We start from the raw sequence: 14,212 nt of genomic DNA on the forward strand, positions 1-14,212 counted from the left end.
CGGACCGTCAACGCTCATGTGTGATATTAAACTATTCATAGAGATAAAAAGGACATTTTCATTATAATTATTGTTAGTTTTATGAATATAAAATGTCATTTCACTCAGTTAAAAAAAAAATCATTTTTATTTATTCGTGAAAAATGTTTTTTCAATTCAAGTTTTAGTTATTTCTTTAATTTTTGTTAAGCCTATTAATCTTGTTCTATAAATATTAATATGTACCACAGACATTTTTTACAATTCAATTAATTGTTGAAATTTAATATAGAAAATCGACAAAACATTTGAGTACATTCTTGCGTTTAGTGTTTATTTCCTGTGTCAAGTGGCAGTCTTCGCCTCACTCCCTTTCTTTGGTTTACTCACCGGTACTCCTCGAGGTCCAGCCAGCCCCGTTAGACCCTGCTCCCACATAGATGGAAAAATAATAAAAGATTGTCAAGGAGTGATTTTCATGGCTTGGCAAACAAAGCTGGACTTGCAGTCATCGCTCGGGACATGAAAGTGTCCATTGATTTTAGAATGTCACCAAGAAAAGTAACGTTACTTGTATAATGTCTTTTACATTAAAAAAGAAGAAAATACAACAATATGGCAGTAAGCATTTTCCATGTTGTCATGATAATCGATGTGCTTTATTAAGGAGAAGCGGTAAAACATACATTTATGCTCTCTTGTTTAAAGAAAAGAAAAACCCAAAACATTACGTTTTTTTCAATCAGTACTGCTCCAACTTTCTAGTACTTACCGGTTTCCCATCCTGACCAGGTTTCCCAGGTTCTCCTACTAGTCCCTGAAATGAAAACACACATATTACTCAGAAACCCTCCCCAACATATTTTCATGCATAAAAGGGCATAACAGACATTAGATTGAATGTTTGACCAAAATACTTCTCAAACGCGAATTAGAAATGGCAGCTCACCTGTGAGCCATTATTTCCTTTCTCTCCAGACTCGCCTCGTCCTCCTTTATCACCACGAGGTCCTTCAAATCCCTGTGAATCCCAATGACACAGCATTTAGAGACGTGCCAAGATGAAATGTGGCACAGCCGGACAAGGCATTGAATTCTATTGCACGTAAATCTTACCCGGTCGCCTTTAGCTCCCGGTGGCCCAGGCTCACCAGGGTCTCCTTTCGGTCCTGCAAGTCCAGGAGGGCCTCGGGTGCCAGGTGTCCCAATTAGTACCGAGTCCGCAGACGCACCCTATTGTTAAAAAAAAAAAAAATGGAGGCTGTGTAGCGTATGTTTTTCATGCTTAATCAATGTTGAATCTCCGGGGTTAAAGTGCAACAACAATGAATTCACCTTTTGACCAGGTGGACCAGGCAGGCCTGTAAGCCCCAGTTTACCCTGATGAAGGAAACATATTTTTAGAGTTCGATCGTAATGGGGTAGTTTGCAATTAAACACACAAATAAATAAATAATCCACTTTTTTTAATCATATTTATTTAAACAGTCACTATGACTTGATATGAATACATGATAAATATGACCTATAAAAACAAATTGTCATGGGCTTCTTATTTGATCTGTAAAAAAAAAACCCTGTACTCCTACCAAGTCACAATGTCTCTTTTTCAAAAATATGAAAAAGCAATTTTTTTTGGGGGGGGGGGGTTATTGTATTGCAAACCCACCCCTTTCCACCACTGGAGTGTGATGTACATACAAGTTAAACCCATCAATTTATTTCACTTACAGTATCGCCTCTATCTCCCTTCTCTCCTCTGTCACCCTGACACACAGATGTGCACATTATTAGCAGAAACATCTTGCGTCCGATGCAAAAGCCCTTTTCCATAATGTCCTGCCTTACCTTTTCCCCTGGTCTCCCAACCTCTCCGAGCTCGCCGGCTCGCCCCGGAACGCCGGGAATTCCTGGCTTTCCTGGCTCTCCGGCTGGCCCTGGGGGTCCCATCGGCCCTTGCTCTACAATGGCTCTCCCAGGAGGCCCAGGTATTCCCACCGGACCTCTCTCTCCTTGATCCCCCTTTGCTCCCCTGTCTCCCGGAAAGCCACGTGACCCCTGGTGTCAGGTGAATAAAAAAAAAATATGCATTTGGGACAATCCCCCTTGGTTCTTGATCATTATCCAAGTTACACTTACATCTGAGCCAGATGCTCCTCTCAGACCGGCCTCACCCTTGTTTCCTTTTTCACCTCTCTCTGCCTTTACTATTGGAGCGGTCACAGCGGTGTCCTTGCTGTCCACAACTGCCTTCAGGTCAGACACCTGTATCGACAGTATCACAAAAGGCGATGAGAGTGTCTTCAAAATGTGCCGAAATTGTGATTTCAGCCAGTGCATTCAATTCCGGCAGCTTGAAAATTGCTTGTAATCAGTCTCATTTGTGCTGCTGTTGAGTTGAGAAACAATTTAAGGTGGCGGAGTAGGTTAAAAGCAAATTTTGAAGAGAGAATTGGGGCATAAGCTCAGAATCATACAATTTTGCTCACAGGAACTGATGTTATGTGATGTTAAGAGTCAGAGCAGCCAACGTTTTGGTTCATCATCGGAACGGTACAGTACAGAGTTATTATGCTCATCAATGACCAATTTTGGTCCAAGTCACCAAGCTTAATCCAATCACTGCACAACCCATGAATCGCATTCTTCATTTTCTCTTTTGACCCTTTAAGCTCAGCCAACCCAATTTAATGAGTTTGAAGAGCTTTTCATGCACATAATTTGTTTCGACAAGACAAAGCACTGCTGAACAAATGTCACCCTATAAATCTAATTGATTTTTACCGATAAATTGATTACATTGCAATATTTTAAAGTTGCTGCAAGTGAAGCCTCTTAATTATTTTGTAAATTGACAGTTTGATGGTGTTTTTGATTCCCATGTCTGTCTCAGTAAAAGCTTCTGGGTTGGAATCTTGTCTCAGTTTTAAAGTAAGGCAGGGCATCTTTTTTTTTCTTTCTTTTCTTTACGGTGTAGCACATTTCAAGTACATCATGACTTCATATGCTTCACATAGTTACAAAACAACCTTTAAAGCGAAACGAATTTAAGACATTAAAAAAAACCAAAATAATTAAGACATTTACCAGAACTATAAAGCAGTCGCTAAAAATTATTGGAATAACGTACAGCGCAAGACCATGATTTTGTAAAGATCAAATGTAGAAACGCTCTAAAAAAAACTTTATTATAGGTATGGGGACAACATTGTTTTAAACCTTAATTTAAAAGCATTTCCACTTCAATTCTGTCGGCAGCTTATTTGCATGCAGCATAACAGCAAAATGCCGATGCACCATATTTGCTTTGAACTCTGGGCTCCATTGGTATATTGAGCACCTAAACCATTCAGTGATTTGGAGACCAGTAGCAGAATTTTCAAAATCTATTCTACAGCATGACTGGAGATTATATTAAAAAAAAAAAAGTAGACTCCTTCTGGTACAGAGATTGCCCAGTGCTGGCATGGATTTTCTTCAGCCTCTCTAATTTCCACCCAACGTTCCAAAAACACACACTGGGTTAATTACGATAAGACTCTAAATTGCCCGTAGCTGTGAATGGGCGAGTGAATGGTTGTTTGTATCAATGTTCCCTGGGATTGACTGTCGACCACCCCCACCATGTAACCTCGCCTCTTGAGTCCAGCTGACAAAAGCTGGACTCAAGCCCACACGCAACAGGATTACCGGTAGCGGATGGATGGATAGAAATGGGAAAGATTCAATTGAATGTTGCTGGCTGACTTACTGCCTTGCCTTTTATCTCCTTTATAACGCAGTACAATACAATTCAATCAATAGAATCTAAGTGCTAACTTTGCTGATTTGGGGGTCGGTACACAAGATTGCCTTGAGCAGTCATACATGACTTTGGATTGGAAAAGGAAAACAGATTCAAAATAGCCCTCGATAACAATTAGCTGACATACCTGAATTCCAAGGTTGGCCAGTGCCTTCTGTACATCCTGGTAATTGAAACACAGAAATATTTACCTCCCCAAATAGGCAGGCACACTCCAGACTAATTGAAATACAAATGTGAATGTGTTACCACTGCAGTTCCTGGTTTTCCAGGCGCTCCGTCCTCTCCTGGGTCCCCCTTGAAAGAGAAGCATCCGGGAGTCAACACAAGATCACCAACATCACATGTGGAGTTCATCAAACAAATAATCCGAATTTACAGTTTCGCCTTTAACACCAGGAGGACCTCTTTCACCCTGGAACAACAAAGTTCATGTCAAAAGAAGACTGAGGTGTTCACTGATTCGAGGCAAATAAGGACAACTTACACGAGCACCAGCAGCTCCGGGAATTCCCGGTATACCCTAAAGGACAGGAGAAAAATGACAATTGTTGGTTTGTGATTACTGCACTTGACGTCGAAGTCGGTGTGGGCTCTGGAATGCATTTTGGGACTCTGAGGAAGTTTAATAAAGTCGAATGATTGCGGCCCTTGTACTCCTACAGAGGATATTACTTTGATACTGGCTAGAAGAGGGTTATGCCAAAAAAAAAAAAAAAATATCCCGATATCACTTCGACTTGTTCGATTAAAAAAAACTCATGATATTGCTTCATCATTTCATAATGCTCACGCTTTACTGTTTCGGTGAAATTCTCTTCTAATCGGCGGGTGAATTCTTGAAATAAATCCAAAGGGCACTTTGTGAGTTCAAAATGATCTTTGATGACCAAAGTCACTCAAGTGGATATTTGTGCCATATTTCATGAAATGCCTCTTAGGTATTCCTGAGGCATTACATTCCAGAAAAAAAAAATACAATAAAGATGGGATGTGAGGTCGCAGTGACTTTTGGTCACCAAATCTAAACGTTTTGCCCTTGAGAAAAAAAAAATTGAACACTGATGCTTTTATTTTTTATTTTTTACAAAGTTCCCTGAAGGTGTTCCCGGAGAATAGGACAGCATAATCGAACTCCCCCGGCCACGGCTGTCTTCAGTGGGGAGGCAAAAGAACACGAGCAGATAAGACTGTGGGAAGGAAGCAGGCTCGTACAGATTAGATAAAATACACATCACTGCAGCTACATGTGGGAGGGCGATGCGGCTGGGGATAACACGGCCACACAAGAGCTGAATATAGAAGAGAGAAACGCTCGTGCAAAGCTGCACCCTGCATGTATGTGTACAACAAAAGATTGAGGCGAAAGAGAACAATTGCTTAGCACAAAATGACGGTCTGCCCAAGTAGCCCTTAGAGGTCCACATTATTCCTAGCACACCACACTGCAGTAGGAGCAGCGGTGTGTGTTCATCTGCCGTATACATTTTAAGAGCGTTGATGGCAAAATGGAAATTCGTTCCAACTTACAGGTGTTCCTGGGGGCCCTTGAGGGCCTTGGATCGGCGCTGCCTCAACTCCTTTGACGTACATGACCTGAGTGAGATAGATGTGCAGTGTCCGGATTAGTCATGATATTGCGAACTAGAAATTGACTTACGTGTTGTATGCAAATGACAGTTGCTGTTGCCAAATTGAAATGCCAAAGAAAGTAATGAATTCAGGACTCTTATTGTTGAGCCTCACAGAATGTTAGTCACTGAACAGAGTGGGTGATATCACATTTAGTCAACACCAAGTGCTAAGACCTTCCAACAATGTCATAATGAAATCATTGCCTTTTTAACCAATAATCTTGCCTCTCATCTTCTTTCTGAAAAAGTCCAATCGTGTGATACCTCGAGATTTACGTTCAGTCTGTGCCGTGGTCACAGGTGTAACGCAAAACAGTCAAATCACCTTACCCTATTCAAATGAATGGAAAGGCCACTATTCCATTCCAGCCTTACCCCAAAAAACACAATAAAAAAATAATGTAATGTTTTTAATAATGAAATTAGTATTCTATAACATTGTATTTTATGAAAACATTTTCATCAAATAAATCGAACATAAAGAATTACATAATTTGTGCATCATTATGAATTCATTTACGGCTCCTTCGAATGTGCTCGACGTTTTCCCCGGGCAGGGGTATAATGCAGTCAAGCAAATAAATGACGTTTCGTTCAACTACTCCTGGTGACTCTGTCATAAATCAGCATGTGTTGTATAGTATTGTATTTGCATAAGAATTATTTTCGGGCAGCATGGTGGTCGACTGGTTAGCATATCCGCTTCACAGTGCAAAGGTGCAGGGTTCAATTCCGGCTCTGGCCACCCTGTGTCGTGTTTGCATGTCAAGCCTGCGTGGCTTTTCCACAGGTACTCTGGTTTTCTCCCACATTCCAAAAACATGCATGGCAGGTTAATGGAACACTTAAAATTGTCCCTAGGTGTGATTGTAAGCGTGGATGATTGTTGGGTATTTTTTTTAACTCTGAGTAGCATTGAACAGCTTGGGGTCTCTCTCTTTCTTTCTTTTTTTAAAAATTTGTTCACTATGTCCTAACTGCTGCTTGCCGCTAAGTGAGTTCAGTTCATTGTCACCAAGCAGCAACTGAGATTTTTGCTTTCAAGTCAAAGAAAAAAAAAAAACAACAACAACAATAAATCAGTCAAATAACGCCTTGTACCTCCCCCAAAAAAAGTCTTAGATCATGCCGCTTTTATCTCAAAGCACCGGTGAAAGGAAGTCAAGTGTTTGGAGCGAGAAATAACACTGACTTGCATGAGATGCACATATTATTCTTGGACAAAGCAATGCTATTCCAGCCCAGTATAATTAGGATCTTGTTCATTTCAGAATACCATTTGTGGAATTGTTTGACTCTGAGCATTAACGTGATGCTGCCAAGCATGATTGTGTTCACTCGAAATATTGAGTAAAAATATGTTTTTCAGTCGCACCTGTCCAGGAGGGCCTATGCTGCCAGGTAGTCCAGGAGGTCCCGCGGGGCCAGCTGGGCCTGAAGGTCCAGTCGGACCCCGCTCTCCTTTTTGCCCGTCACGGCCCTGAAAAAGAAATCATGACACGACTAAGCCTCTCCCCACAGGCTTCCTTCCTCCCAGTCCATAGTGAAGAAATGAACTATACCATCAAAGCAGGTGGCCACTGCCACCCCTACTCTGATGTTCTAGAGATTATTAACCTGAATTTGCACATGAAAACTAAAGTCTGCCATTTGGCTCTGCTTTGAATTCCTCTCAGAAGTGTCTTCCTCTTAGACGTTTCACAAGTTTGATCATAAGAAGATAGGATGAGACCAGTGGTAGCTGATGCTGTGACAGCAGGTGATACAGCACTCAGCCAAAGTTGAGGTGGTACACAATGAAGTCAAGTGAAGCGAAATCAATGAAAGAAGTGTGTGTGTGTGTGTGTGTGTGGGGGGGGGGGTGAGGCACAGAGGACACAATGTAAATCAAAGTGACAGCACAAACAGTTGAGAAGAATGATGATGGAATTGAGATTTGGCAAAACTGACATCTCGACCAGCAGCTCCAGCGTCTCCTCTATCACCCTGTCGAATGAAGAAAGACGTGTCAGCAACCGAAAGAATCTCACGTAAACACCATCTTGCCTAACTTTAACACCTTCAACAAATGTGGGGAGTATGAAACTGGAAAGCAAACTAAAAAGGGGAAACTGGAGTGTTGCAAAGGTTTTGTTTCTAATATTTTAAAGCAACAAGTGCACTGTGCTTTTTGTCCAAGATTGTACTGGCCATTCCTCAAGTACTTTTCAACACACTTTTTTAAAACTATAATACTAACCAGGTTAAAAAATAAAACCCAACAATAATAAAAGAAATACAATCTGTGTGAAATGATCATTGACTGGAACGCGTACCTTTCGGCCATCCTCTCCCGGCACACCGTCCTCGCCCTGTGTAATCAAAACAAACTGCATTAACGACTCCACAGGAAGAAAATGGAATGATGGCCAGTCTTGCAGTAGGAGCACTCAGATAATTCAGTGGCAGCACTTTACAGACTCATTCAGGACAGCCATTATGCAGTCAAGCCTGAAATAAACGTCTGCACTGTTTCTGACCAGCAGGCATCCTTTCCAGGGGGGGAGCAGTTCAAGGCTATTACCAACTCAACAATACTGAGATAAGTGAATTTCTGCTTATTTAATACAGTTTTTCTGACTGTTGACTTTGAAAATGATGGAAACCGCACACGTTTGCGAGTTGGAATCCTATGTATTACCATTTTGCCAGGAAGCCCAGGTTTACCATCCTCTCCTGCTTTGCCCTGAAAGAAAACACGAAAGCGCAGGAATTTACCAGTCAACAAACGTGGAGCATATATTTGTGTCTGCAGTGCCTGTAAGTGTGGGTGTGCACTCACGGGTGTCCCTGGAGTACCTGGCGCACCCGCAGGCCCTTGGGGACCCTGTTCACCTCGAAGTCCTGCTAAACCCTGGGAACAGTTTTGGCATTTTAGGGCACATTTCATCAATCGAATGGCCTTTTAATCAAAAGGCGAGTTTTAATACAAATTACAAGGTGTGTGTGTGTAAGTGTGTGTCATAGAACCAAATATCAATATGAGTAGCAATACACTACAATCAGAATGAATGACTACAGGACAGCTCTTGAATTGGATTGCATCAGGCTAATGAATTCAGGTCTAACTCATGGATGGTATGACCATTACCGTAACAGTATGTAGCAAGACAAATTTAATTATTTACTTTTTCAAATGTCAGGCTCATAATCTAAACGTTAAAAGAACTTAAATGTTTGTGTGTAAGGAGAAAAAAAAAAACCTGCAGCTGAACTTCACTATTGAAAGAATCAAATAAATCTCATGACTATAAGATGAGTCACTGTGTACTCGAAGAGTAATTATGAAAATGGCCATTTTAATGTAACAGTCTCCCTTCAAAGAAAAGTGGGTTGGAGATTTCGTCCTTGACAGCAGAACAGAAAGTGAAGGAACAGTTGCTAACATTTCCACAGTGCCCTCTGTAGGATGCACTGTGAAGTACATGCCATGCGGCTTTCCTCCAAAACACAGCGGGGAAAGAATTGAGCTAAATATCTGAATGTTCAAGAGATCAGAACCGTTTCCTTCTGTTTGTGTGGACAACAACATGGGCTTTAAATGAAGGTGAACTCACATCTCTTCCAGGATCACCTGATTTGCCAGGATCACCCTGTAATTTATAGACAAGAAGCACACAAAAAAGTATTAGCGCTAGACATGTTCTACATTGGAAAATGTTCAACATACAGCATGTTTGTTGGGTTTGGAGCTCCAGTACCCTCTGACCAGGTGGTCCGGCAACACCTGGTTTACCATCCAGACCAGGACGTCCATCCAACCCGGAAGCTCCCCTTTCTCCCTGATTACACAGACGAGTTAAAATGAGAGCCAAGTATATAACTCGCTGCAGCTCGGAGCCACCAAATGACCTGTCGGATATTATCACGTTTTTTGACAAGCTAACCATTCCAACAATCACCCCAGAGGACCGATATGTAAAGAGATTACAGGAAACAAGTAATGTAGGCAATTAAATCGATGCAGAGCGGCAAGACCTCACAGGTTGTCAATAAAGACATATCCGAGGAATTTGCTAATAGGGGAGCACAGAGCAGCTGTTCACAGGACATGGCAGGACCTGTATGCTGCATTGTATTTATGAAGCCTGCCTCTTCCATTTTACCACACAAAAAAACATTATGACAACTTTCATTTCAAAATGAAATGGAATATAATATGTTTAGATATTTAGGATTATCTTTGCAAAGGGTGATTAGGGATTAAAATGATGGATTTCATGAGCAGATCACATTCATACACTGAGTTGATTTTACAGTTCTTTGCGTTTCAAATAATCCCCTGTGAAAATATTCAAAGAGTTACATTCAATTTAATCTCCTCATTTATTTGAATTTATTTATTCTAATTCTAGGGTGAAAATATACCTAGAGATGCTGGTTGGTTTGGATTACCCAAATTTCTATGGCATTTTTTTGGGCTGCCAACCTAGAAATGCTAATTCACTGGATTCACACTGATGAGATTGAAATGGGACCAGGCTGGGTCCATTGTTTAAACCAACCCGCTGCCAACACTCACAATATCGCTCCAAACAATATAATTCACCAAACTATTGATGTTAAAGCCTCATTTAGGATTTTTTATTATTTTTTTTAATTGGAGAGACATTGATTTAAAGCAAAATAGCAGAAGATAAAACCGGTCCATCTGTGCTTGGCGATGCATTCCAATATTGACCTAACAACTGGCTGCTATTCCTCTGTGATGGCCGTTGGAGCTTTCTAAAGATAGATAGCAACGGAATTGGAAACAGTGTGATATGAATATCACTCGTGTTACGCAAAAAGCCACTGAATTATGTTCAAACTGCATCACTTTTTTTTTAAATCCGGTATGGCATATTAGTTTAATGCAGTTAATAGTTGCATCTAACCTTATGAACTGAACTGAGGGAATTTAATTTGATAAAGTTTCCAAAAAAATTGAGCTAAGATATATGGGAAACTACATACTGTACAGGCACACTGCAATGGTGCATTCCTATTTTTCATACATTATCTCATTGAACAAAATTGAGGGTTCGTGGAGATAGAATGCGGTTCTGTTAGATTTCAAACCTTCTCTCCAGGTGTTCCTCTTTCTCCAATGTCACCCTGAAAAAGTACATTATGGGTGGTAAACATCAGTCAAACACAACAGGAACAACATTTCCGGACAAATACACTTATAAGTAGAGGGGCAGTGACAGAAAGCAAACTCACTCTGGAGCCGGCGAGCCCACGTTGTCCCTCAGGACCCTTCGGAGAGAGCAGGGAAGGAACAACAAGTCACACAGGTTTACCATCCATGCATAACAAATCAACAGGGAAAGGGGTCACTTGTGCATACTGATGCATACGCCAACGCTTATCAGGAGCTCATGGAAGCATTAAAAAAAACTACCAAGTGGGAGGAAGACTCACTCTTGGGCCTATAGCTCCAGGGGTTCCGGCTTCACCTTTCTGACCATTGCTTCCATTCGCTCCAGGGTTTCCTTTGTCTCCCTGACAAAGACAACAAAAGCATTTCGTTGGGCTACTCAGCAAAGTTTTATTAGCATTAGATTCATTCTCCCCCACACCCCGGACGTGGTGGTGCAGGCGGGTTGCTTGAAAAGCATTCCTAATGAAAGCATGTGGTACAAGTCGGATGGATTAAAATTACTTTTCGGATCTGCATGAGCAGCTGGCAGCAGGTGAAAAATTCCATATGGTCAAGTATGAAAATGATGCAGTCAGTTTCACCCACTTAGCCACATAGTGTATATTAAGGATCCTTCAAAATGGTGCTTTTGCCTGACACATTGACCAATTGAATGTGAATCGCAGCAACTGTCAACTTGGCTACATTTTCTTCACAGTGAAGACCCTGCGGTGGTCTGAGTCCAAACCAGAAGGCAGCTTGTTTAAATCATCCATCCATCCATCCATCCATGCATTTTCTACCACTTATTCTGTTCCGAGTGAGCTGGAGCCAGCTGTCTGTGGGCGAGAGGCGGGGTACGTCCTGGACTGATCGCAAGTCAATTATAGGGCTTATGTCGACAAACAACCACACACTCTAACATTCACAGCAAAAGCTAACTTGGGGTCTATAGCTAAAAGGAGAATAGCAAAAAAAAAAAAGCAAAAATACATTGTATGTGGCAGCACTTGTCAAAACATGGCCGTCTGATTCATATTGCATTCGCAGAATCAACAGCATCAGCTGCAGACCGGAGGTGACGATGAAGTGCCAGAAGAGATTTGCTTGGGAGCACAGCAATCCAATGAACCACATCAACAGATTGGAATACATTTGAGTAAGCCCAAAACTGTAAAAAACCCGTTTGACACACTATGGCTGCGTCAAAGGTAAATGATTTGGGATTGCTTTGTGGTGGTAATGTTGCGCAACGATAAATGATGGCATTAGAAAGTATCATCCCGACCTGACCGACATCTTTGGTCACGTGAGCAAGATAACATGTTTTTTTTTCTTCCGAGATTTGAAGGCAAAACGTGACCGTGGGTTAGACATGCGAGCAAGCCACATGGGTCCTGTTTGAATCAGGTCAGGGTCAAATTGAGACTCTTAAAAACCAACATCCAGCTGAGTTAATGGTCTTCCAGACAACAACACATAACTTGCGACATTGATGGATACCATTATACGGTCGGTCTTTACAGTGTTACCATGGCGACTCTGCCCTGCTGGATTCCTTGGCCTCCTTATTGCTTCGACGAGTTCTAAAATCGGTTTGAACCAAATCTTCAATACTCACAACACAGTGACTTGATGTGTTTTTTAAAATTTATTGACCATCTCTTTTGTTGAACGATTACCGGTAAATGTGCAATGCAACTGTAATTGCAGTTGAAATGCAGTATCATAGTTGTACACACCTTCTCCCCGCGGTCTCCTTTCAACTGGCCCTGGATGTCAGTCTGTTTGAGGAGGAACAAAGAGCTTAACGTGAAGTTATAGAAGCGCCTATTATGACAATTTGCGGAATGTGGGGTCATCGATAAAAATCATTCAAATATGCAAATATGCAATTGATTTCACATAAGGTGACAGATTTTTTTTTGGATTGATTCACGCGGAGTTCTGGAATGCGACATACCAATTTTCCCGGCGGACCTGGAGGTCCTTGATTTCCCTAATGAAAGATAACGGAGGGAAAAAAATATATTTTTTTATTCAACTGCATATGTCAGTGTAAGCATACGACATGAAGCTTTATGAATACAAACCTGCACTCCCTTTTCTCCTCTGGGGCCTGCGAGTCCAGGGCTGCCCTGTGGATCAATAAAGATGTTAAGCATGTAACCTTGCGCCTGTGGAAAGGCGTGCCAACTTATTGAAAAGCTGTCTGTCTGAAGATCCACAAACGTGGGCCTCACATTTCGTCCCTGCTCTCCCGGCTCTCCGACATCTCCCTTCTCCCCAGGCCGCCCCGGCTGACCGGAGAGTCCCTAAGGGCGAAACCATCCAAAAACAAAATGTACCCATGCAGCAATGCGAAATTTTGAATATTTTCAGCCTATATTCATAATGTTGAGTCCAAGAAACCGATCATACCCTCACTCCTCGTTCTCCGGGCTTGCCGGGAAGTCCTGACTCCCCCTGAAGGAAGATACAATAACAAACAACATTGAAATAACTCAGCCGTGCTGAGAATGATGAGAATGGAGGTCACTTAAGTAATCAGCATTCATTGGTCCAAATTATAATCAAATGAAGTGCCGTTGCAGGTTATGCTACGGATGTGTTCAGGGACACAAAAGTATGCCTCAGTTCAAACTCGAAATCCTTTACATTCCAGAAGAAAAAAAAAATAGGACGACAAAAGGTATAAAGAGAGAATCGGAGATCAGACTTACAGGGGTGCCTTCATCCCCTTTGTCCCCTCGTTCTCCCTGGAAAACAAGTACGAATAATGTAAAACGTTGAAGAAAACAAAAATCCCTTAAGGGAGTGCAAGACGCATATACACACACACTGGCTTATTTCTCTCACAAAACTTTCGGGGATGATGTATTACCCACAATAGTTTCCTTGTGAGAAAGACCGATGGGGGAAGGAAGAGAACAACATCTCACATTCAGGAGGTAAACAGGAATTACCTATTTGTCAAGACAGATCTCTTTTCCCCAAACTAATTTTGATTTATATTGCAATTGTCTGGCACTGCTTCGGGATGCAAATGTTGAGAGAAGCCCGTAGCAACGTTCGAATCACAACCACAACCAAATGGTATGCGAGGTTGTGCAAGTGTTGTCACTGGCCAGCCGTCAACCGCTAGGTGAACAGCAATGCGCCCGATGTCACGCTTTTTCCGTTTTGTAGTCGGCTCACTCTGCAGGTTTGCGGGAGTGAGCGACCGACTGTAATTAGGTCGTGATGTTCCATTCGGTTGCGTTCGGCCGTTTCGCTTGGGTATGCGGGCAGGCCTATGACTTGAAAAGTCACCTGTTTCCCAGGAGGACCGAGCTTCCCTGGGATTCCCGGCCGCCCGTCCTCTCCCCGCTCTCCCGCCTCACCCGGGTCTCCCTGTGGGGCAGTTCCAAGAGCAATTTGGCAAGGAGATAAATACGAACATCTACGCATCCACCCGGCGGCGGAAAACGGACGGCTGGATGGACGGATGAAATACAAACAAAGCAGAAAAGCCAAATGAAGCACAATAAGCTCCTTACCTTAGCGCCCGGCCTACCACTGATACCTGGAGTTCCCTGTGGAGAGGGAGAGAGTACATGTTTTATGCATTTGGAGTTTGGGACACAACCG

The 14,212-nt window shown here is 42.1% G+C and overlaps 1 protein-coding gene across 2 annotated transcripts in view; it reads right to left on the minus strand.

Moving 5' to 3' along the window:
- col7a1 (collagen, type VII, alpha 1) overlaps positions 1 to 14,212 on the minus strand; it is a 54,251-nt gene that overhangs the window by 18,550 nt on the left and 21,489 nt on the right. For both annotated transcript variants that reach the window (XM_052077349.1, XM_052077348.1), the window contains exons 50-80: positions 14,122 to 14,157; positions 13,895 to 13,975; positions 13,306 to 13,341; positions 13,004 to 13,048; positions 12,826 to 12,897; positions 12,676 to 12,720; positions 12,546 to 12,581; positions 12,325 to 12,366; positions 10,864 to 10,944; positions 10,663 to 10,698; positions 10,519 to 10,554; positions 9,159 to 9,239; positions 9,015 to 9,050; positions 8,240 to 8,311; positions 8,099 to 8,143; positions 7,734 to 7,769; positions 7,369 to 7,404; positions 6,794 to 6,898; positions 5,315 to 5,380; positions 4,272 to 4,307; positions 4,164 to 4,199; positions 4,034 to 4,081; positions 3,912 to 3,947; positions 2,119 to 2,244; positions 1,828 to 2,037; positions 1,711 to 1,746; positions 1,315 to 1,359; positions 1,096 to 1,212; positions 929 to 1,000; positions 752 to 796; positions 370 to 405 (exon numbers count right to left, since the gene is read on the minus strand). In XM_052077349.1, the coding sequence (XP_051933309.1) occupies positions 370 to 405; positions 752 to 796; positions 929 to 1,000; positions 1,096 to 1,212; positions 1,315 to 1,359; positions 1,711 to 1,746; positions 1,828 to 2,037; positions 2,119 to 2,244; positions 3,912 to 3,947; positions 4,034 to 4,081; positions 4,164 to 4,199; positions 4,272 to 4,307; positions 5,315 to 5,380; positions 6,794 to 6,898; positions 7,369 to 7,404; positions 7,734 to 7,769; positions 8,099 to 8,143; positions 8,240 to 8,311; positions 9,015 to 9,050; positions 9,159 to 9,239; positions 10,519 to 10,554; positions 10,663 to 10,698; positions 10,864 to 10,944; positions 12,325 to 12,366; positions 12,546 to 12,581; positions 12,676 to 12,720; positions 12,826 to 12,897; positions 13,004 to 13,048; positions 13,306 to 13,341; positions 13,895 to 13,975; positions 14,122 to 14,157 (1,866 nt within the window). The remainder of the gene's footprint in view (positions 1 to 369; positions 406 to 751; positions 797 to 928; positions 1,001 to 1,095; positions 1,213 to 1,314; positions 1,360 to 1,710; positions 1,747 to 1,827; positions 2,038 to 2,118; positions 2,245 to 3,911; positions 3,948 to 4,033; positions 4,082 to 4,163; positions 4,200 to 4,271; positions 4,308 to 5,314; positions 5,381 to 6,793; positions 6,899 to 7,368; positions 7,405 to 7,733; positions 7,770 to 8,098; positions 8,144 to 8,239; positions 8,312 to 9,014; positions 9,051 to 9,158; positions 9,240 to 10,518; positions 10,555 to 10,662; positions 10,699 to 10,863; positions 10,945 to 12,324; positions 12,367 to 12,545; positions 12,582 to 12,675; positions 12,721 to 12,825; positions 12,898 to 13,003; positions 13,049 to 13,305; positions 13,342 to 13,894; positions 13,976 to 14,121; positions 14,158 to 14,212) is intronic.

The sequence above is a fragment of the Hippocampus zosterae genome, chromosome 9, assembly GCF_025434085.1.
Source record: "Hippocampus zosterae strain Florida chromosome 9, ASM2543408v3, whole genome shotgun sequence".
In the NCBI taxonomy this organism is placed as follows: Eukaryota; Metazoa; Chordata; class Actinopteri; order Syngnathiformes; family Syngnathidae; genus Hippocampus; species Hippocampus zosterae.